Source organism: Brachypodium distachyon, chromosome 5, assembly GCF_000005505.3.
Source record: "Brachypodium distachyon strain Bd21 chromosome 5, Brachypodium_distachyon_v3.0, whole genome shotgun sequence".
NCBI classification, from domain to species: Eukaryota; Viridiplantae; Streptophyta; class Magnoliopsida; order Poales; family Poaceae; genus Brachypodium; species Brachypodium distachyon.
In genome coordinates this window covers 20,921,245-20,942,363 of record NC_016135.3, presented here as the reverse complement: position 1 = coordinate 20,942,363, position 21,119 = coordinate 20,921,245, and the positions used below count along the sequence as shown (strand labels likewise).

The 21,119-nt window shown below is 41.9% G+C and overlaps 2 protein-coding genes and 2 long non-coding RNA genes across 8 annotated transcripts; 1 reads left to right on the top strand and 3 right to left on the bottom strand.

Annotated features, from left to right (window-relative positions):
* Positions 1-3,616: 3,616 nt before the first annotated feature.
* LOC104585396 lies at positions 3,617-4,198 on the bottom strand. The gene is made up of 2 exons (XR_733191.2): positions 3,925-4,198; positions 3,617-3,813 (listed from the first exon to the last, which is right to left on the bottom strand). It is a non-coding gene; the product is annotated as an uncharacterized LOC104585396 (long non-coding RNA).
* A 3,681-nt stretch (positions 4,199-7,879) lies between these two features.
* Positions 7,880-8,550, bottom strand: LOC112269255. Its single transcript, XR_002960797.1, has 2 exons — positions 8,452-8,550; positions 7,880-8,372 (listed from the first exon to the last, which is right to left on the bottom strand). It is a non-coding gene; the product is annotated as an uncharacterized LOC112269255 (long non-coding RNA).
* Positions 8,551-8,721: 171 nt separating this feature from the next.
* LOC100845263 (disease resistance protein RPM1) lies at positions 8,722-13,854 on the top strand. 2 transcript variants are annotated; one of them, XM_014895617.2, is made up of 2 exons: positions 8,722-11,714; positions 13,542-13,854. In XM_014895617.2, the coding sequence occupies exon 1, from the start codon at positions 8,842-8,844 to the stop codon at positions 11,617-11,619; it is 2,778 nt and encodes a 925-aa protein (XP_014751103.1). In that variant the 5' UTR covers positions 8,722-8,841; the 3' UTR covers positions 11,620-11,714; positions 13,542-13,854. The 2 variants fall into 2 exon arrangements, with proteins under 2 accessions (XP_014751103.1, XP_024311288.1); XM_024455520.1 differs by having other exon boundaries at positions 8,722-12,396.
* Positions 13,855-14,980: 1,126 nt separating this feature from the next.
* LOC100844954 (deSI-like protein At4g17486) lies at positions 14,981-20,848 on the bottom strand. Of its 4 annotated transcripts, none has more exons than XM_014896139.2 (4): positions 20,405-20,848; positions 19,257-19,544; positions 19,099-19,179; positions 14,981-15,332 (listed from the first exon to the last, which is right to left on the bottom strand). In XM_014896139.2, the coding sequence occupies exons 1-4, from the start codon at positions 20,529-20,531 to the stop codon at positions 15,259-15,261; spliced, it is 570 nt and encodes a 189-aa protein (XP_014751625.1). In that variant the 5' UTR covers positions 20,532-20,848; the 3' UTR covers positions 14,981-15,258. The 4 variants fall into 4 exon arrangements, with proteins under 4 accessions (XP_014751625.1, XP_010240206.1, XP_010240205.1 ...); XM_010241904.3 differs by lacking the exon at positions 14,981-15,332 and adding an exon at positions 17,749-18,209 and having other exon boundaries at positions 20,405-20,840; XM_010241903.3 differs by lacking the exon at positions 14,981-15,332 and adding an exon at positions 17,749-18,239 and having other exon boundaries at positions 20,405-20,819.
* Positions 20,849-21,119: the final 271 nt, after the last annotated feature.

Sequence of the window (21,119 nt, the reverse complement as noted above, 5' to 3'; positions counted from 1 at the left end):
AGCAGTATTGAAGGGAATGCGGTTTATAATTTGTGTTGCCGGGGTGGCCGTATATGTCTGCCTAAGTATAGAGAGTGGCCTTCGCCTTTGCGGGAGCTGGCTTCTTTTTGTGGTGGGAGGCGGTCTAGGAATTTCATGCATTTGATTCGCTCTTATAATTCTCTCTTTGTGTTTACTTCACTTGGGGTTAACATGGATAAGAGCATTAACACAGGAAGTGGTCCATACGTGTTTCGTGTACACGGCAAGGTGCATCATCGGATTGGTTCTTTGGTGCCTGTGGATGGTAACGCCCCTCAGTTTGCACAGCTTTATGTGTACGAATGAGCTCGCCAATCGGTTAGGCATGTTTGGATGCGATGGTGATACTCGTGGTGCTTCCGATCCGGAAATAGTGGCATCGTTGATTGCCATGTTGAATGAGCATAATGTGTTGGTGCGGAGTTTTTGGATTGCTTCCGAACGGCTTCATTCTCCTACGTGTCCGAATTTGGCGATTAGGATCGTGGGTTCTGATTCTTCTGACCCCAATGTCTATAGTCCACCTATGGCCCCTGAACTTGCTGCCCTTGTGGTGGGAGATTTCAGCGCGGACAGGTGCAAGTTTGACATTGTTGTTGATTGTCGGGAGGCCCTCTCGAACGTATTTCTGAGCTTCACCCTGCTGTCATGGCTTTACAGTATCCCTTGTTGTTTCCCTATGGTGAGTATCCCTTGTTGTTTCCCTATGGTGAGAAGGGGTTCTACGTGGGGATGAAATATGTTCGGGTGGGCGATGAAGTTGGTAGCGGTGGTAGGGATGAGGTCACCATGCTTGAATACTACTGTTATCGTTGTCATTATAGACAGAATCAGCCCGATCCCTATCTTTGCTATGGTCGTTTGTCGGATCAGACAAAGGTTGACACGTTTTCTTGCATAGAATGTGATCGTCTTTCTTTTATTGTGGATAATCAAAAGAAGTTGAGGGCCGAGTCCTTGCAAGGATTGACCGATGCAATTGGTCAAGGTGCATCGACTGGTGGTAATGTCGGTGTGAAGGTGTTGTTGCCTGCGAGTTTCATTGGGTCTCGAAGGTATATGGCTCAGAATTATCAAGATGCTATGGCTATTTGTAGAACCTTTGGTGCTCCAGATCTATTTGTTACATTTACTTTAATTCAAAATGGGAGGAGATATATGATGCACTTCGATTGGAGCCCGGTCAGTCTTCCTCTGATAGGGCCGATATTGTTTCAGGGTTTTTAAGATGAAGCTTAACGAGTTATATCGGGATGTTAGACATGGAAAGGCATTTGGTCCAACTCATGCTGGTGAGTTCATTGTTTTTCTTATTTTTTTTCTCACATTTCGGTTTGTCTATTCTTGTTTGTTTTGTTTTTTGATTAGAGATGAAATGTTATGCAGTTCTATATACAATTGAGTTTCAAAAAAGGGGCCTTCCGCATGCGCATATGCTGATTTGGTTGGATACGAGGGAGCGCACGGTGACAGACGTTGGTACCGATCTGAATGTATCTTTTGTTGATAGGCTAATTTCGGCAGAGTTGCCCGACGTGTCTGTTGACGCGTTAGGGTACGCGTTGGTGGACGAGTTCATGGTTCATGGGCCTTGTGGGCGGATGAACGAGGGCTGTGTCTATACGAAGAAAGGAGCTTGTTCCAAGAGATATCCTAAGAAATTCAGTGAGCATACTTGGATCGACAAGGATGGTTTTGTATCGTACAGGCGGCGTCATACGGGAAGGTTTGTTCGCAAGGGTGTGCACCGTTTAGACAATCGTAGGGTGGTTCCTTACAATCTTGCTCTTCTGAAGAAGTACCAAGCACATATAAATGTGGAGTGGTGTAATAAAACTCATCTCGTCAAATATCTCTTCAAGTACGTGCTTAAAGGGAATGATCGTGCGAGGATAAGGGTGCATGATGCCTCGGCCCGGCAGGAAGATTCTATGGTTGGTCCTTCTGCAAATAATTTTGGTTCGGGTGTTGACGCAAGCGTTTCGTTAGACCATGGTATCGATGAAGTTGAACAGTATGCTAGCTGCCGATATTTGTCTTCATGTGAAGCTATGTGGAGGATGTTTTCATTTGATGTACATGTTAGGAATCCTTCCGTAGAGCGGCTTGAGATACATCTTCCTGGTATGAACAGAGTTACATATTCGAAGCAGGACACTATTGTGAGTGTGGTTAATCGGGAGAAGTCTCGAAAGAGCTCACTGACAGAGTGGGTTTCTATGAATCAGAGGCATGTGCACTGTCGTGACCTCACGTATTGTGAATTTACCTCTAGATTCACCTGGTATAGTGAGGATAGGGAATGGTCGCCGCGTGGTGGTGGCACTAAGATTGGTAGAATCCGTTATGTTCAACCTACTACAGGGTGAGTTACTTTTGTACTTTTTGCGCTGATTGTATTGTTTTTATCACGATTTGTCTACATGGGATGCATCTGCTTTTATCGTTCTGTTTCTGAACTCTGTTCATTGTATCTATGCTCTGTACTTCTTGCATGTGGCAGCCTGTGCTTTGTCCCTTATTCATATCAGATGAGCTTATATAATAGTATATCCTATAGATCCCGTACTATGATTGATTACCTTCGTACTCGCCGGCTCGGATTTCACGACTATTATTAGTATAATTTATTGCTGATGCTATCCCTTTGATGCTAGAAGATGTATAAAAGGAACATGCTTTATTTAATCGATGGCATGGTTTAGTAGTAGTATTCTTGTTTAGTTAGATTTAACAGATTTGAATAAGAACAGTTGTTTGGTATTATATTCTTCGGCTGCATAATCAGAACTAGGTAATCGTTTTTTACTACAGAATGTTTTATTGTCGTTTTTTATTTATTCCTGAATCAGAACAGACGATTGCCAATACTAATTGTTTTACTCAGATCAACTCGATGTCAGTTACGCCTTAGTTTTGGTTTATTTACTGTAGCCTATGCGATTATGGTTGCTGGAGCCTCAATTTCATTAAATGAACTCAAAGAAGTAGTACTAACGTATTTTACTTTTGTCAGCCTTTTAGTTATCAAATTCCTTTTGTAGGCAATGAATTCTTTCTTTTCTTGTTCTTCTGTTCAGAAGTAAAAGACAATGTATCAATACGTTCCCTCCTATTCATCCAGCCACACGCCTTCATTTTTACTTTTGTCTCTTGGTGTCTTAATGTGTTTTGCTGTCTTTGTATTCTATATGTTGTTTAGAAATTCTGTAAACTATGTGCATAGCAGTTCAATATACTGAGTTTTCTTGCTTTACATTGTTTTTACTTCAAACGTATTGTAAAGGTAGAATATCAGCCTAAAATAAATCTTGTTCCGTTACTGTTTTAGATGTATTGCATTATGTGTCTATGCCAATATATAGCACCTTAGATAAGATTTCTATTTAACAAGAATAAGCGTTTAAAGTATAAACTATATGCACAGCATCTCAGTCTTATTCATGTCATTACATTGGTACATTTATGCAGGTTCTGTAATACTAGGTACTGCGGTACCTCAGTAATATCTCTGTCCTCATTACAAATGCCTGTGCTAATATATAGTTGTAATTGCAGACGACAAGCGAGATCTATATGCCAAGACAGATTATGCTGAAACAAGTATGTCTAATGACGCGACTGATAATCAAATCTGTGAAAACAGTGGAAGAAGACTCTGGTAGCTTCAGAGGTCGTATAGAAATGACTGTACCATCGCAGGCTTGGAACGGATGGCCAGAAACAAAGGTCTTTTTGGGCGAGCTTTCGCCTAGCAGATACACTGCTACGGACAGCGCTGCCGGAGAAGCCCTTAAATACATGGAAGCCAACAAGTCCATCAAGATTAATGATTTCAACTATGCAGGGAGAATCGACGCTGAGAAGAAGTTGGCAGCATCAGAATCATACAACGAGACTTACCAAGGTATGATCAACGGGCTGATACAAGACATTCAGCATCAGAAGAGAACGACGAGGACACTCGTATGACGTATCGACCTGCTGTGGACAAGGTATGATCAAGTGATGGACAAAATCTCCTACATATGCAGCAAGTCAGCTGGTTTTCTTCCGATACGCACGAGGACTGTCATACGCCCTGTGTATTGGGGGCCACACCCGCCATCGACCAGGCCGCAGAAGTTGGCCTCTGCTCTCACTAGGCTGCTTCGCCTCCAGGGAGAAACAGAGGAGATGTACGCCAGCTTGGTACGATATTAGTATACATTTATCTCATTATATATTATAGACAATCTGTATTTGCTGTCTCCAACTCACTTTTCTTTTTATCTCAAGGTTGAGCACTACCGTACTCCAACGGGTACAGAAGCATGTCAGCGGCGTAACATGCAGCATGCGAGCATGTCAGCGGCGTAACATGCAGCATGCGAGCATGTCAGCGGCGTAACATGCAGCGTGCGGGAAGCCACTAGATAGTCTACCAGAATCTTTTGGAACAAGCATACGTGTTGGGCAGTCCATTTTGGTGCGAGCCTGTACAACACATGGATGGGGACCCCATAGATGTATGTGTGGAAAATGGTCCTAGCCGAGTAGAACATAGGAAAGACAGTGGAGCTTTTGTATTTTGGTAGTACGTAGCAACTACGCGAACACAAACCGTCGCCTGTTAGTTGGCCAACGCATAACCGTGTTAACAACGGTCTGTTGGCAAACCAACTGGTATGTAAGGCTACGACAATGTAACAAGAAGAACCACGACTAGAACATAGTTCGTTTCCGAAATCGACGTCTATACTTGTGTTAATCACGTAGATATGGAACAACGATAGTGAAAATGTATATATGATTGCCTTATTATAGGTTACCGAACCGTATCCCACACTGACAAAACAATATAAAATGGAATATTTACATCAAAGACATAAGCGAAAAATATGCGACCTTAATACGGATGGCACTCCCAGGAGTCTCAGTGATCAATACCTGTTGTTGGTTATTGTGTATAAAAAGATGTCTCAAAAGCACGACAATACTAAAACCATTAGACTCAATTTAATTATAAAAATCTAAAACGATTTAAAAGATAAGTAACTTTTCTGCGACTATCTATAGTTGCAAGTACTATTTTGTTGAGTTTAGGTGAAAAAGAAATGGAAATCTAATACTCTTAAGCCTCACTTCGCATTTGTCATCTGAGTTTATAATCCTGGAACTCACTGATTTTCATAAACGAAATTCTTTGGTACATGGAATAGTTCCCAATGATTTGACCTTAAATTACATGAATTCCATTATAGCTAACTCGAATTTCTTTCAAAAATCCATTATTTAACTAGAATTGTCTGTCACTACATAAGTAAATGTACCAAAAAAAATGACATTTAGATGAGGAATTCAGATTCAATAAAGTTGCATCCTATTAAAATATGTATTTCTTTTCTTTTCTACTTAAAAAAATACTGTTGGAGAAAGAATTCAAATAAATGGAAATCCAATACTTTTACATCTTAATTCGCATACATCATCTAGGTTTATAATCCTGGAATTTACTGATTTTAAAAAACTAAATTCTTTAGTACATGGAATAGCTCCCAACGATTTGGCCTTACATTACAACAATTCCATTATAACTAACTCAGAATTTCTTTTCCAGAATCCATTTTTTAACAAGAATTGTCTCTCACTGCACAAATTAATGTACCCCAAAAAATAAAACATTTAAATGAGGAATTCAAATTTAATAAAATTACATCCTACTGAAATATGTATTTTTTTCATTTCTACTGCAAAAAAAAAACACCATTGGAGAAAGAACTCAAATCTAACCAGGCAAAGAATCACTCAGAATATGTATTTCCTTTAATTTCTACGAAGTAAAATAAAATAATATTTGCTAAGCAAGTTGTAATCTCTTCTTTCGGTGATCTTTTTTTTTTACAGAATAGATAAAATTCATGTGCGTGCTTTCCATACATGCCACAAATAAAGACACGCATATATCAAAATGTTTGAAAACCCACGTTATTATAACACAAGCGTGGTTTGGGGTATAAACATTTAATAACCAAAAGATGAGTCATGTAAAGATTTGTTTAAATTAAGGGAGATTATACCTTTTACATAAAACCATAAAATACAACAAAGGAAAGTACGATAAGACTATGCATGACATCTTTTACCTGGCGTTTGTCTGTCTTACTTTAGACAAGGTAATTTTCGGCTCTGCGAAAGGAAAACAAAACCTTGCGAAAAGAGAACCAAACTCTGTCCCAATTTCATACTACATATTTTGGACGGCTTCTCTCAATATGCTGTAGCTTCAACGATGTGCTTCCCTTTTCAGAAAGTTCGCCAGTCTTTAATGGTATCACCATTCCGCAAGGATTGCTCACTTATGAAGGGAAAACACCACCCACTACAAGTCCTGAAGAGTTGGCTGAAGAGATGCTGCGTCTTCTTTTCGACTATGGAGAAACTGAACAAGATCACTAGGTAAGCAAATCCGTGTTTTGATCTCCAACAGTTTCCCATACTCCTTCAGGAAAAATAAATCTGATCATATGGCAAAATGTAAGTCACACGAGATATAGGAAGTGCATGATGGTTCTACAGGCATCACCAGCATACAAATATATCCCACGGTAAAATGCGCTTTTCGCCGCCTATTTGGAAGAACATCCAGAAGCACTCGCAGCAAATACCCAACTCTGGGGCTTTTCACTACGTGACGCAACCGAAAGCACAGACGATACGTATGTAGAAGTACACCACGGAAAAGACAAAGGACACAGCAGCGTGTTCTCTCATTTTGGTAGACCAAGATGAAAAGAGAACAGCAGGGCTTTCTATTTTGGTAAATAGTAGACAAGTAGTTGTTGTCACACGACAACAAACCGCATACGAAACTGTCCAAATACGTATAGATGTAGAGAACATAGCTAACGCGATCCGCGATCCACACGAATGGGCCAACGAATTACTATCTAAAACCACAAAAAAAAAGCAAAACATATCTACATCTATGCGTACGAGTTCCAAATGATTGAACCCTTGCTCTTGTATTACCTGGTACTCTCATCCGTATCCAAGCTATAAACAAGGCTTAAATATCAGATAAAATGCAATTAATAATGCACATTTCGTCTTAAAAATAAGAGAAAGTAAGAAAGAAATTAGTTTTTTTTCATACGCCCTTTTAAACAGGAAAAAAAAACTCTTTTCCCTTTAATTTTGTCCTCTCATGATTTGTCGAATCAAATAGCTATAAACAATCGACTATATCAACTGAAAGATATAACAACGATGATATCACTCGACCTTTTCACCGACCACTCATAGTTTAAAAAAAATGATATGCAAGATTTAACTCCCAGAAATACGCTGATTTATAAATAACCAGTAATCCACGTCATTCTATCTATCAGGACCCCAATCATAAGACCATTCGGACAGCCATGAGAACTATAATTGATAAGCACATCGATAGAACAGAAAAGACCAAGTTAACGGAGAAAAAGCACCCCTTCGTGACGCTATCCCCGCAAGACGAAAAAAACTTGTGATTCTCGACAAGTTTCAATGCGCTCAGCAGAACAAAATTTGAGGTCATTAAAAGAAACAATCAGATATTCACGGACCTCCATCAATACTCGGATACTCTATCAGTATACATCTACATTGTCATACTATTAACAAAACTCTGTTCATGGTTACACAGTTATTATAAAACAAACCAGCAATCGTTACACACTCAAATCGATTAAATCACTCTGTCAGTATACATTTTCAAATCGTTAACAAAACTCCGTTCATAATTACGCAGTTATTATAAGACAAACCAGCAATCATCACATGATCAAACCGAATAGATCACGGTGATATGAGATTGCGTGTCAAACAAAGTACGAGATCCAAACCACGTTTTTTTTTGTTATTACCGGTAAGATTTGTAGATTAGAAAGATACCATCAGTGAATAGACGTCTTCTGCGATACCTCACTTTGTGATTATAAAAGAATTGAAAACACGTAGCTACGGTTCTCCATATCGGACGAGGTACAATTAATTTTACATGTCTCTTCACAAAAGGAAAAATAACAGGAAAGAAATACGCCCAATTATAAAAACTGTACAACACATTTGCTTTCCCACGGATTCTCAAAAATAGGAAAACAAAACTGTCTACTCCTTAATCTTGTCCTTTTACAATTCACCGAACTAAATAACAGCTATAAAGAACCGACTAATCTACGTACAACCTACCTAAATCTTTTAAATAGAATCCATATAAATTAATAAATCGTGCAATCAACAGCATAAAACAAAGTCTTAATCGAGAAACCACAATAAACAAAACATAACAACGACGAGGAAACGACGAGGAACCGACACGATCGAAGCTCCATCTGTACGCATAACAACGATCGATCAAAATATATCCAAAAGAACAGCAAGAAATAAAAAGGAGTGTAGAATCGAACTAACTGCGATTAAACGGAACCATCTTCCGTGCCAACCAAAAATTCAGTCGGAACAAAACAAAGAAAACAGAAAGTCTTTTCTTCCCAAATTAACCGAGCTACTACGATGCTGGCAGTGCCTTATAAAGCAATCAAACCGACTTACTGTGAGGCGACGTGTCCATCTCACCACAGCAACCACACATGCAGCAAGACACGTTACCCTTCTTCTAGAAGAAAACGCCACGTCTCAGGCGCAGCACCGACCACACGCCACGCAATCACAGCGACTCGATTGCAGAATAACCACTCCCAAATACACAACCGCGCGGCGAAGCGCGCGTCCGCAGCTAGTAGTATCACACAGCTCGCCGCTAGATCTTACTCCGGACCTTCCTAGCGACGCGGCGAAGCCATGGCGGAAATGATCGCGATATCCCTCTCGGCGAAGGTTGCCGCAGCGCTGTCCCGCAAAGCGGCCATCGACCTCTCCTCTCTCGTCGCCATCCGCTCGGGCATCGCCGCCGCGGCGCGGGACCTCGAGCTCCTCCGCGCGTTCCTCCGGTTCGCCGACTCCCGCCGCGTCACCGACGCGCTCGCCTCTGCCTGGGTGGACCAGGTCCGAGACGTCGGCTTCGAGCTGGAGGACGTCGCCGACGAGTACGTCTTCCTCTCCGGGAGTGGCTTCATCCGCGCCTGCGCTAACATCGGCGCATGGTTTGCTCTGGCTCGACGACTAAGGAAGGCGCGGGAGAGGCTCCGCGACCTATCGGGCGCGAAGGAGCGGTACGGCATCCGTCCGGCCCAGGCTTCTGCGTCAAGCTCCGCTCCCGACGGCGGCACCGTGCCTGCCATCGGCCGTAAGTTAGCGGAAGCGGCGCACTTCGTGGAGGACGAGGAAATCGTCGGCTTTGTGGCGCACAGAAGGTCACTGATGGAATGGCTTACAGAGGACACCCACTCCCGGCGGACGCTGGTCTCTGTCTGTGGGATGGGCGGCGTTGGCAAGACTACTCTAGTCACAAATGTGTACAATGAGATCGCCGCAAGCCGCCACTTCGACTGTGCTGCGTGGGTGGCCGTCTCCAAAAAATTTACGCCAGAAGATCTACTGAGGAAAATTGCCAAAGAACTGCACCGGGGCGTCAGTGCCGGCATGCCGTGGGACATTAACGAAATGGACTACCTGTCGCTGGTGGAAGCTTTGCGTGGGCATCTCGCCAGAAAGAGGTACTTGTTGTTGCTGGATGATGTCTGGGATGCTCATGCATGGTATGAAATCCGCAGTGCATTTGTCGATGATGGAACCGGGAGCCGGATAATTATCACGACACGCAGTCAAGATGTCGCATCTTTGGCAGCATCCAATAGGATCATCATGTTGGAACCACTCCCTGAAAAGGAAGCGTGGTCGTTGTTTTGTAACACTACATTCAGGGAAGATGCCAACCGGGAGTGCCCATATCATCTGCAGAATTGGGCTTTCAAGATACTGGACAGATGTTGTGGTCTACCGTTGGCAATTGTATCAGTTGGTAACCTCCTTGCATTGAAGCAGAAAACCGAATTTGCTTGGAAGAATGTCCACGACAGCCTTGAATGGAATGAAAGTAGTGATCGTGGGATTGAGCAAGTGTCGAGCATACTGAACCTGAGTATCGATGATCTGCCATATCACCTGAAGAGATGTTTCCTGCATTGCAGTATATACCCTGAGGATTTCTCGATCAAAAGGAAAATTCTGACCAGGTTATGGATTGCAGAAGGCTATATTGAGGAAAAGGGGCAGAGAACTATGGAGGAGATTGCGGATGATTACCTGAGCCAGCTAGTGCACCGTAGCCTGTTGCGGGTCACCTTAAAGAATGAGTTTGGACGAGCGAAGCGGTGCTGCATTCATGACCTGATCAGAGAGTTGATCGTGCAGAGGTCAACAAAGGAAGGATTCTTTGTATTCTCGGGGTGCACGGCGACAATGGTGTCAAACAAAAAAATTCGTCATCTTATACTTGATCGGTGCAGAAGTGACCATTTACCAGCTTCAAAGATGACCTTGCTTCGCACCTTCACTGCATTTATGGCAGATGTGGATGTTGCACTCTTGTCTGGTTTTAGGTTATTAACCGTCTTGAACTTATGGTTTGTTCCGATAGCTGAACTGCCTACTTCAGTGACAAATCTTCGTAATCTGCGGTATCTCGGCATCCGTTCAACTTTCATTGAAGAGCTTCCACAGGATTTGGGACAGTTACATAACTTGCAAACTTTAGACACCAAGTGGTCCATGGTCCAGAGATTACCACCTAGCATAAGAAATCTCAAGAGCCTGCGCCACCTGATAGTGTTTAGACGCCGGTCTGCAGATTTTAGGTATGCAGGCCCTGGTACAGCAATTGAATTTCCAGACGGACTACAATATCTTACCTGCCTGCAGACTCTTAAACACATTGAAGCTGATGAGAAGATGGTCAAGTCCTTAGGAAGCTTAAAACATATGAAAAGCTTAGAGCTATGTGGTGTGCATGAGAGTAATCTTGTTCACTTGCCCTCGTCCATCTCCACAATGAGCGGCCTTCTGAGTTTGGGGATTGTCAGTCGGGATGCTAATGTAACCCTGGACCTGGAGCCATTTTATCCACCACCCCTAAAGCTACAGAAACTTTCGTTGACAGGGATGCTAGCAAGAGGTAAGTTGCCTTCATGGTTTGGCAACCTTGATAACCTCATGCAGTTGCGGCTGTGTTCATCTGCGCTCAAGGGAGATTCAATTGAGTTGCTTTCGTTGCTTCCAAGGTTGCTACACCTTAACTTGAACAACGCATACAATGACAAGAGCTTGACCTTTGCAGAAGGTTGTTTTCCAGTTCTTAAGAAACTGAGCTTACATGGCTTGCCTAACCTTTCTCACATAGAGTTTCAGAAGGGTAGTCTTGTACATCTAAATGTGTTAATCCTTGGCTGTTGCGCTGAGCTAACTGAGATACCCCAAGGCATGGAAAACCTCATACAGCTTGACAACCTGGAGCTTTTTGAAATGCCAAGTGAGATAGTACAAAAGATGCAAGATGGGGAAGTTTTAGGGGAGAATCATGAAGATGCTCGGCGTACTACAACTGTTAAGAATACCCGCTGGCATAACGGGCAATTGTTGGAAAAAACAATTTATACCAACCTATTTGATGTTCAGAAGTAGGGCACTAAAAAAGGATGCAGCCATATGAAGTCTCCTCAATGTGAGGTTTTTCATGATCGATTATGAACCATGCCCAGCAACTGGAATTCTCAGAGGTGAAATATCTGTGCTAGTTGATGAACTGTATAAATGTATTGCCTATCACATTCCATTAGATCGGTCTTTTGGGCGTTGGCTAGCGTAGCGAGTTCGAGTCCTGGTTTTCGCAATTTATCCTGAAAATTGATGTTGCTCGCTCCGTCCACGTATTGGTCTCTTGAGTCGTACCTCTGAGTTGACTTGTGATTATCTAGTGATTTTCATCAGATAGGTCTTTTGGTTGTGTTGGCTAGCATATAAAAGCTCGACAATGATCACCTTTATTCGATTACAATTTTTATACTCCCTTCGTCCCATATTAAGTGACGAAATATTACATGTATCTAGACACTTTTTGGGTATAGATACATCCATGTTTGGGCTGGAGGAGGGCGGATTCGTCGCGCTGGGTGGAGGGCCACTGCGGCGTGCTGAGGAGGGCTTAATCGCACCAAGCAAACAGCTCTTTCCACCGCAAATCGCAGCAAGCGAATCGTTCGTTTAGGAGGAGCAGAGGAGGAGATGGTGAAGGGAGAGGGGCCTGCGACCAGGATCGACCTGGGGACGACCTACTCCTGCGTCGGGATGTGGCAGCATGACCGGGTCGAGATCATCGCCAACGACCAGGGCAACCGGACCACGCCGTCCTACGTCGCCTTCACCGACACTGAGCGCCTCATCGGCGATGCCAAGGACCAGGTCGCCATGAACCTCACCAACAGTCTTTGATACGTGCCTAGTCCTCCATCCGCTTCACTCTTCATGCATGATTACGATTTGCAACAATAGCTAGTTGATCGTTAGGTCTTAGAGGAAAATCGTTCGTATTCGCGTTTTGCCTTAGGTACGCGACATGAATTTCCGTGGGTTCTATGCCAGTGTGCTGCAGCTTCGATGGCGTGTTGTGGTGTGCGCAGTTGTTCTCCTTTAGTTTACAGGACATGAATCTTGTATTGGATGGATCTATTGAGAAACTTGCTTTGTAAGAGCTGTGGTGCTATCTGTCCTATAGGATTTATTATTAGTTAAGATCAGCATTGCTAGTTTTGTTCGTCCAATTGAGAAAATGTTTAGAATATACTAGTCTGTCTGTTCTAATCTTGAGATTGGTTGGTTCTGATGTTAGTTGTGGCATGTTCGATTAGATTGGTTCTGTGGTATTCTGAAATTAGGTGGTTCTCTATTCTGCCGTATGATTCTAAAATTAGACAGCATTGCTAGAAATTATGTCCCTAGTATTCTGAAACTAGGTGGTGATTTTATTCTGAAACTAGGTGAAGATTTGTTCTGCCGTATATGATTCTCAAATTAGACAGCATGTCTCGAATTATGCTTATGACTGAAATTTAGTTTTTTTTTTGTGTCGAGACTGGACTCAAATTCAATATGTCTGGAATTCTGAAACTAGCTGGTAATTAGTTCTGCCGTACTATTGTTAAACTAGCAACACAACTTTGATCTCATACGTTTTGTAATCTTTTTTTAACTAATCTATCATTGTCCATCGCCTTCCTAAATTCCTCTTAATACAATTCAGTTAAAAGTCACATGTTCTTACATGTTCATATTTTTCCAATTCTGCATGTTGGTGTATTGAATAATTTGCTTTGGGTACATGTTTTCTACTCCAGCCTGTGTGTTTCTCAATTCTGCTCCATTTTCCTTTTCTCATCTGATGCCTGTGCAATATCGTCTGCTTTCTATACTTGTAATTTTCTTGTATATTTAGAGCTAATGCAGAAAACCATGTTAATTAGCATTTTACTAGCTGTGTCAAAGTTACGGCCAAGTCTTATGGATCAAATTAGCTCATAGTAATCCTGACCTGGATGTCCTTTTGTCAGGTACAATGCAATGCAGAGATGGCATGCCATGCTTGAGTGGTGTCAACAAAGAGATGGCTACCCATGGAGGGAAGATAGCTAGAATGGAAAAGAAGCTTTGAAAAGACTTGAAAGAAGAAACAGAGGCCACTTGAAAAGACTTGAAAGAAGAAACAGAGGCCAATTGGGTCATGCCTGACATAGAGGTATACTTGGGCCATATGGGAATACATGGGTAGCATTCATGTGAAATTGATGGAAAACGTGGATAATGGTATTATGTCATTAGACTGATATTTTTTAAAGGAAATGTACTTGCATTTGTTTCCAGTTATCCTCTTTTGATCTATGGATATATACTACTCTCTCCGTTTCATAATTCTTGTCGAAATATTACATGTATCTAGACGTGTTTTAGAAATATTACATGGATCTAGACGCCTTTTAGGAATAGATACATCCATTTTTGGGCAAATTTTTGACAAGAATTATGGAACAGATGGAGTAATCACTTGTGTCTCAGTTCACCCTGTTTTTGCAGGAGCTAAAGGACTTCAGTTTCTGTGCCTCGAAATACTAAAAGGAATCCGATTTTCTTGGGTTGAAAATATGGAATATGTAAATGATCTTCACATTTGGATTTTTGCATCTTCAGATACTTCCCAACACCACATATTGTACCCCTGAACCTGAACAAATATGTCCACCTTGCCAGCAGTATCCTTCCAAATCTCATCGTCCTCATCTTCATTGCCAATACTACTACTCTTTCTAGACGAACCCTTGTAACTGGGTTCAGAGCATATCGGACATCTCTGGAGACCCTGGGTGTTTGTTCAGATGCATATTGCTCAGTGCTCACTAGGTTGGCTTAGACAGGTTCCACGAGCATAATATGTAAACTATGGTTCAAATGCGGAGAGCCAGCATAATTGATATAAAGCCAAAACTAGGTGTTTGTACAGAATCAGACACTTTCTATTGGTTTGGCGGTTCACTGCTAACTCGAGAGATCCCATGCGAGCAATTTTTTTGCAGAGAATGGATGTTATCTCAATGGCACCGGCACACACACAATTCATAATAAAGGCTATATGAGGCTACATGACCATCCAAAGCCCGAACACTTTCCATCCAGTACATGACCATCGAATAATAAATCTTCAGTTTCTGATCATTCGCTTTCATTAACACACTTCCCACTAATACCCAAGCAACTTTAGCATTTGACATACAGTTTCACCCGTTACTCCTAGACAGCACTAGGCAAGCATCATTTGCGATGCAGGTTCCATCAGCATTAATTAACATATTACAGATTAGAAAACGAACATGAAAATTGGAACATTAATTAACATATTTCAGGCAGCAAATTGGCAGGTTATAGATTGCAAAACGAGAATAAATGAGAGGAACATATTCTCACAAATGCATATATCTCGAGCACAGGAACGTATACGTTTCTCAAATATATCTGTAACCTGATAATCTGGAACATATACACCGATACATTTCTATCAGTTTCATGTGGTGTAAACTAAGGCACCATATGCACTAGCATTTCTCAGTCACTGATGATTACATATTACAAAAATAGCATAATCAGATTACGAAATGAGCATCTGCACTAGCTGCATGATTTTACAGACCAAATAAAGGCTTCTACTTGCACTATAATGTCTCATGAAAATTGAGAAGAATAAGGAACTGCATGAGTTTGCAGACCCAAAATCACTTCCTATTGCAAGATAATATTTCTTCTAGCCATTGTTGACAAAGATGAGAATCTGCCAATGATGTTGGCCGTCGGATCTGGTATAATGTATAAGACAACATACAAGTATAGTCATTTAATGTATAAGCAGGATCCACCTAGTAGATTGGTTGCGGATGAAAGATTCACATGAAAAATTATGACTCTACACAAGTATTTATTTTCAGAATTTGTACAGCTAAAAATTATACCTGAATTGAGAAGATGATGACCATGCACAATTGTATTGCTCTGAGAAGAGCAAGCAGACAACCAGAAAAGAAAAGGAAAGAAAACTAACTAGGACATGAAAGCATAATTATTGTGTGAAGACACAAAACACACCCAAAGTGCGACAAATCAATCATTTTCATGTAACAAAACCACAAGTGACGCGGATTACCATAAAACCACAATTGAGGGTCGTCATGTACTGGAACACAGACTATCCCAGTATGATCAAATACCATGCTCCTTTGAAACATTACATTTATTAACTTTTAAATTGCACAAGTTGACACACCATCTATTTGTAAATACTCCCTCCGTTCCATAATTCTTGTCTCTGATTTGCCAAAAAAATGGATGTATCTATTCCTAAAGTGCGTCTAGATACATGTAATATTTCGACAAGAATTATGAAACGGAGAGAGTAATAAGTACTACTCGGTAATTGTTGCACAAAACCACCATAAATCAAAATGAAACAATCTGCTCCTACACAAGCAGTTGAAGAACATATGAACACATACAAGAAAATACCAGAAAGCACCAAAGCGGAAATGGAATGCTGGTTTCTGAATTCCAAATGGCAGCTAGGATATAGCCGATTTGATCATACTGGGACGTGAAGAGCAGAAAGGGGATATGACTGGGTGGAGGGCGGCGGCACGCTATGAGGAGGTAAGAATGCGGCGGCAGGCTGTGAGGTCGGCGACGCGGGCCTGGGTGCAGCGCGGCAGCGACACGCTGGAGGAGAGCGAGGACGACGCTGTCACGGAGGGAGGCGGTTGCGCGCTGGAGGAGGGCTGCGGCGGCGCGGCCTGGGTGGAGGGCGGCGGTGGCGTGCTGGAGGAGGTCGAGGACGGCCTGGCGCGGAGTGCGACGCTGGCGCGCTGGATGAGGGCGCCGGAGGTGATGAGGGAGGAAAGCAGGAAAGGGTTCGGGTGGGATGGGACCGAGGGAGACAAACCGATCTTAAGTTGTCCAAATATTACATGCATCTACATGCCTTTTAAGAATGATAAATTCATATTTGACCAAATTTGAGACAAGAATTTAAGATCGGAGGGAGTACTTTTTCATAATAGTGTAAAAATGTGAAAAGTAATGCATGCCCTTCCCTAATACTCCGTTGAGGCTGGGTGGAGCTTTTATATTTAAGAACGAAGGGAGTATGTGGTAGTACTTTGTTACAAGCATATATGTGTTTTTTAAGCGGTAGACGAGTTTGGTTCGGGTTTTAAGCACTATCAGGCACTGAGATTCGCTTAAACTGAGCCTACCTCAGGTGGTCTGGTTTCACAATGGCAACAGGACGGGTCGACCAAATCCATATCCATATCCATATCCATCATCAGACCAACTATCCATCCACGAGAATATCCGTGGATGCAACACAATATCAACATCCATATCCACCGGGTATGCGTGGATTATCCATATCCATGCAATATACTCCCTCCGTCCAATATTAAGTGACTCAAATTTTTGGTGGACCTAGGATAAATTTTAAGGTGTTGCGGAGTTTACACGGCAAAATCATATGCATAACTATACGAAAGCTCATTGGATTAATATATATATATATATATATATATATAACTTTGTGTTCAACAAAAATAATAATAATCCAAAAATAAGATTTTGCTGCTCAAAATATCTCAATAGATGAAACTTACGTCGATGACCGAACACCGATTTATAGTCTATATTAACCAAAAGACCATATAAACTTACGAAGTACTCCCTCCGCCCCGAAATAAGTAACGAGAATTTGTATAAGAATATATCGAATAGTGGATCCACATGTTAGTAATTTATTTATATTAATAACTACCGGGTATCCATGGACATCCATGGATCAAATATGATATTCGTGCCCGCTCCACGAGTTGGCGGGTATCCATGCGTGGATATCCATGGATCGAAAACCCGATCCATGAGCTGGATATCCATGTATATCCACATTTTGACTATCCATTGCCATCTTGAGTCGGGTTCCTCTGGATTCTGGTAGAACCAGCCCACCCAGGATTTTTCTAGATTATTCCAGGATTTAACCGGTGCTATTCTTCAGTGGTAGGTGGCGTACCCCTCAACAGCGAGGTGTCTGCGGTGACTTCGTCAATCTCTCAAGATCTGCCGGCCCAGTCTTTCGGAGGTGCTCATAGTGGTAGGGTGTGCGTGTGTGCGCGTGTTGTGAGCGTCTGCGTTTGTACCGTGTTTATAAAAAAACATGATGACATAGCAACATAACTCAAACACATAATGCAACAACTTAGTAGAGAACAAAGAGTTACGAAGTGTCCTCTTCGTCGGACGATTCTTACATGTGTATGCAGCAAAACTCAGCAAAAAAGAATCAATATAATCAGCGCTCATCTATACTTCCGTATGACAGAAATGCTACATGTCGATAAAATTGATACGACGGTTTTGTACGACAAGACCTGTGTTAGCACTCAGTCCGTAGGTGGGGCCATGGACTCACATCATTGGGAAATGTGCCTGAGTCTGATCGTACACATATCATCGTACGCAAGGCATTTCCGCTGGAGAAATACAACTGTCACATGCAGCTGGGAAACCAAATGCTGGGATAATTCAGAGAAGATCTTTCGCGAGCTTTGGTGGCCCATTTACAGGATGAAGGTCAACGCTTGCTGCTGGCAGCAGGTGTTGGTCTAGCTCGTCCTCATCACTGTCCCCAATAACTGATGAAGATGTTGAATCAATATCGTCGTCTACGGGTATAGTTCGAGACAGATAAAGAGAGAAAATGAAAAACAACTTAATGTTAGTAGCATTCCTCACAACGATAAATAGAGAATGTCAATATCGTCGTCTACGGGTATAGTTCAAGACAGACAAAGAGAGAAAATGAAAAACAACTTAATGTTAGTAGCATTCCTCACAACGATAAATAGAAAATGTTTGCCACTTGTTCTATTTGCTAGGTACTGACATTCTCTATTTATCGTTGAGGAATGCTACTAACATTTAACTCAAACAATGCAACTTCATGACATGGACCAAACTATGTAATACTACCATTTTTCATGGGAAAAAATGGTTAGCAAGGTCAATATGTATACACTTATGAGTTATGATCAGTATTCCATACAGAATAATCTGTCACCTAAGCGCCAAGGATTTTTTTTTTAGAGGAAACATGAGGGAAGGCCCCTATGTTAACTAACTCACTAGTCACTAACCGTCAGGGATGCCAAAGCCAAAAGGAGAAAACAAGCTGTGTTGGTGTATAATACACAGCCAATCAGTTTTACCTTGACTATGAAAATATTGCACACAACAAAATGTCCTCCTATTATTTTGAGTAAAATATTTTGGAGGCATAGATCATTCAAAACATAAACCAAACAATAACATTTAAACGGTTGTTTATCATTTTGAAGTATACAGGTCATCTAGAATGTGAATACTACACAACAAGCTGTAGCTAAGAACTGCATACAGTTTAGAGTAAATTCCAGTTTTTACCCATTTTGAAAATTTTGACAGCAATTACTCCATTTAGCGGAAATTTTAATAACCAGCTAGCTAAACATCATAAGTAAATGTAGTTGCTGGACACAAACTCACCTGATAATGCAGGATGGGTCGGAACGTGACCAACAGCAGAGACTTGAATGCTTTTTGGTAGGAGACGGTTGAAAAAGAAACCTAAGAATTTAACCAAACTTGTTACCTTTGGTTTCGAACAAGTCCAGAAAAGAATACATAAAACTGGTGATACTTACCTACTCTTGCTAGTCGGTTTACCCATCCAGGGGTTGGCTTTCTGGTTATGTCCCTACAGACATCATCTGTAAAATGGTTGCAGTTCTTTGAAATCAAATGATATGTATTGCCATTGTACTTTCCTGCGAGAGTTTCAATGAACAAGCGGAATTCTGCCCTAGACATCTCAGTTGTGCCCATCCATACAGACCTTCTATAAATATAGCCAGGGCAGCGTTTTGGTTCAACTTCAAAAACCCCACTTGTCGGGAGATCATGTGCTCCAAAACCATATTCAATGCCATGCACTGTTCATTTTGGTTAACAACAAAATAATGGGGTCAAGTTCATAGCTCTAGCATAGTACTGCAAGCCACAAAATACAGTTCCAGAAAAGAAAAGAAAAGAAAAACTGATTTCATTTACAGTAAATATTTTGGCATTGCGAACAACCTCGATCAATAAAATGTAGATCACATAGGACTAGGACTCTACTGTTTTCATTAGCCGCAAACAATTAGTTATGCTAGTTCAATGTCAACCTGTTACTTTTAGTTTGCTCTATATCACAAGACAAATGTGCCAATATCACGCCAATCAACACTTCTTCTGAGTTCTGACAAGAGCAGCACTGCAGCCTCGCACACATGAATTCTATTAAAGGATTTGACAAAAAACACTTCCCAATAGATACATCCATCCATCATCATCATAATTCACTATTGTTCTGCTCTTAGTATTTCCCGACATCAAATTCCGAAGACAACTGAAAACAACTTTGCTCTGGCAGCTTCATCATCTACATATATAACCATCTATGGAAAACTAAAACGGAAAGAAGAAGAAAACTGAACTCGGAGTAGCACATTCCGTGGTTCTCTTTTCTTGTTTACCGATCATCACAAATTCATACCATGACCAGTCGATCACCCCTCAAATCTGTAACCAACAACCACCCAAAATTTCTCCTTCCTTTCAATCCCTAAAAAAACATGTACAGTACTCCAGTACTTATCTCAACAGAACCCTTGCAAGCTCGTCTAACCAACCACCTGTTGTACATGATTACCCAACTGCTGTACAACATGAACATCCCTATACGAATTTTAAGAACCAAATCATTCCAGCAAGGCAGCAAGTACGAAGAGAGAGCGCGAAGGATCAAAACCTTCGATTCCGGAGTGGAAGATGCCAAGGCCGAACCAGTAGAGGTAGTTGTTTATGGGCGTCAAGTCGTACACGTTGAGCACCACCGGCGCGCCGCCGCCTCCTCCGCTGCCGTTTGGGGCCTCCATGCCCGCCGCCGGTAAAGCCCACGGGCCGGGCGCTACAGATCTCGACAGCGGCAAAGCATTAGCGCCCAGAGTAGTGCTTGGGGAAATCCACACGAAGCCGAGAGGAGAGGGATTTTGTCCTTGTTTGGTTTGGGTTCGGAGAGAGAGGAAAGGAAAGCTTAGCGTCGTTTTAGTTCAGAATCATCTGCACGCATCTCTCGAGTCTTGACGCCTTTTGCTACGCGCTAGAGGTGCTACCACTGATTGCTAAAATCATTGGCACGTGGGACAAATAAGCCCCCGTTTGTCATTGATATTTGAGGGCTATACAATTGGTGGAGAAAACTTTGTTTCTGTTTGGTGATGGAGAAAGTAGTCCGATTTTAGTGGGCAGTCACAACTCACAGCTCATACAGGCGCGCTCAGGTGTGTGTACGGGGACTTGGTGGGCCCGGGTCAGCAGAAACGTTGACTTTGACTTTTCTAGTGTTGGAAAGCTAGCCGACACCGTTACCGGCAGGCAAGCCGATTCCTCCTCAGAATTTCCGGTATCTTCTCGTGATCCGCGCAGATTTAAATTTATTTCTAATTCTTTCGTTCATTTCACAA

What these genes read in the sequence shown, in the direction of transcription:
- LOC100844954 (XM_010241903.3), bottom strand. Translation starts at nt 20,531, where the DNA reads ATGGAGGCCCCAAACGGCAGCGGAGGAGGCGGCGGCGCGCCGGTGGTG. An exon ending in AAACCGACTAGCAAGAGTAG is followed by an intron (nt 19,180 to 19,256) that starts GTAAGTATCACC and finishes TTAAATTCTTAG; the next exon opens with GTTTCTTTTTCAACCGTCTC. An exon ending in GACCCATCCTGCATTATCAG is followed by an intron (nt 18,240 to 19,098) that starts GTGAGTTTGTGT and finishes CTATACCCGTAG; the next exon opens with ACGACGATATTGATTCAACA.
- LOC100845263 (XM_014895617.2), top strand. Translation starts at nt 8,842, where the DNA reads ATGGCGGAAATGATCGCGATATCCCTCTCGGCGAAGGTTGCCGCAGCG.